This window comes from Stegastes partitus, unplaced genomic scaffold (genome assembly GCF_000690725.1).
Source record: "Stegastes partitus isolate 25-593 unplaced genomic scaffold, Stegastes_partitus-1.0.2 Scaffold687, whole genome shotgun sequence".
Lineage (NCBI taxonomy): Eukaryota > Metazoa > Chordata > Actinopteri > Pomacentridae > Stegastes > Stegastes partitus.
In genome coordinates this window covers 333989-335902 of record NW_007578418.1, presented here as the reverse complement: position 1 = coordinate 335902, position 1914 = coordinate 333989, and the positions used below count along the sequence as shown (strand labels likewise).

Genomic DNA, 1914 nt, shown 5'->3' with positions numbered 1-1914 from the left:
AATGCAGCGCTGTTCATAGAAGAAGTAAAAACAGAAAATAGACTAGTCGAACAGAAACAAGTTAAATTTGCAAAACTACACGTCACTGAACAAAACAAGAACGTTTCAAAGGAAGTGTGAAGCTAATTGCTATTTCCAAGTAATTGGTATGTTTTGTTATGTTTTACACTCACATGAGGTGTTGAAACTCTTCTGCAAGATCCTGTAAGGATGTGAGGGAGAGTCAGAGGAGGAGGAGGAGGAGGAGGAGGAGGAGGTGACAGTGCCATAAGCCTGCAGGGCACCCATAAACCTGGAAAGGGAGAGAGAGTGCACCATTCCTCACAGGTGACTGTACCATGTGACTTCAACATCTTTAAAAAGCAGGCCAACCTGTCTTGTCGAGCTACAAGTAATCACAAGGCACCAGAGGAGTCAGAGGAGGAGGATACCTGGGCTGTCGGCAGAGCAGCAAACACCGGCAGCCCCACAACACAAGCCCAGGAGCTCTCAGGGAGCGAGTGGAGGAGCGCTGGCAGCCTGGAAGCACATCTAAGACTCTTCATACGAGTGGGAAGATTAACTCTGACTCGTCCACATCGTTCACACAATGAGCTGCAGCAGCGTTGCGGGTTCAGAGTTCTCTGAGGAGGAGCTGGAGCTCGGCGTGCTGGGCCGAGGTGAAGACGAGAGGAGTCCCAAGGCGTCGTTTCAAGACAGCGAGAGTTCAACCAGCAGCCCCAGCGACCCAGAGGAAGGCCAGACCAAGAAGCGCAACAGACCCGTCCGTTCAAAAGCTCGGAGAATGGCTGCTAATGTCCGCGAGAGAAAAAGAATTATGGACTACAACCAGGCCTTCAACGCCCTCCGTGTTGCTCTGAATCACGACCTCAGCGGCAAACGGCTTTCCAAGATCGCCACGCTGCAGAGGGCCATCAACCGCATCTCCGCTCTGTCGGTGTTCCTGAGCTCCAACCCTCCCAGCAAGCCCTGCGCCCACCGCGAGTGCAACAGGTCGTCCGTGGGGCCGGCGGCGCTGGGCGCATCACGCCTGGACCAGACCAGGGTCAGCGTTCCTCGTCTGGAGCATCAGAGCTTCGTTCCCTGGCACGCGTCCATCTCTCACCAGATGCAACCACAACAAGCGCCTCACGTGCACCGGCTGTCCACGGAGCCCCACGTCTACATGGATAACGCCGTGTCCTCGTGCCCCCCGTCGCCACACTACCCCTGTTACCCCACTGAGGGACAGCTCTATGCTTCACATGGACACTGCGGCAGCCCCCACGACCACCCGCCCAGTCCTCTGCGGTACCCTCAGGTGGGCGAGGGGCTGGGCTACCAGCCGGGCATGTGGGCCTCCTGCACTCAGGGATACATGGACACGTTTGTGGAGCCGTCCGCCGCTCTGGGGCTTCCATGGCAGGTGAGCTACCTGCAGGAGCCGGAGCACAGCCTCCCTCTGTGCTCTGACATCCTGTAACGTCTGCTGCTGTGAGCCCTGAAGACGGACAAACACCAGAAGACTTTTGAATCATCTCAGGGAGGAAACCAAGGTTTCTGTGTTGTTACTAAAACTCAGTGTTACAGTAACACCGTGGAGCAGAGCCATCTGAATTTACATTTACATAAAAGTGCAATGGCAATCCAGACTGCAGAATGTTGTATATACTGGTGTGTTGTGATCCTGCATTTCAAAATGTCACATCCAAAGAATGTTGTAGATAAACTGCAGATTTATGTTCTGGTCATTGAAGCCACCTCAGCATCTTCCTGGTTTAATGCAGAAGCTGAATTATTAGAACGTGTTGCATTACTGAAACAATCAGAAGTAATGAGTGGACTCATACAGACGTGCAACGCTGTGATGGAAACATGCTGTCTGTCAAGTAATAGAAAGTGCATGATGGGAAAATGTGACCAGGATGTGGTACC

General features: G+C 53.0%; 1 protein-coding gene across 1 annotated transcript; it reads left to right on the top strand.

Annotated features, from left to right (window-relative positions):
• Positions 1-589: 589 nt before the first annotated feature.
• On the top strand, positions 590-1462 carry bhlha9 (basic helix-loop-helix family, member a9). Its single transcript, XM_008290638.1, has one exon. The coding sequence runs from the start codon at positions 590-592 to the stop codon at positions 1460-1462; it is 873 nt and encodes a 290-aa protein (XP_008288860.1).
• Positions 1463-1914: the final 452 nt, after the last annotated feature.

What these genes read in the sequence shown, in the direction of transcription:
- bhlha9 (XM_008290638.1), top strand. Translation starts at nt 590, where the DNA reads ATGAGCTGCAGCAGCGTTGCGGGTTCAGAGTTCTCTGAGGAGGAGCTG.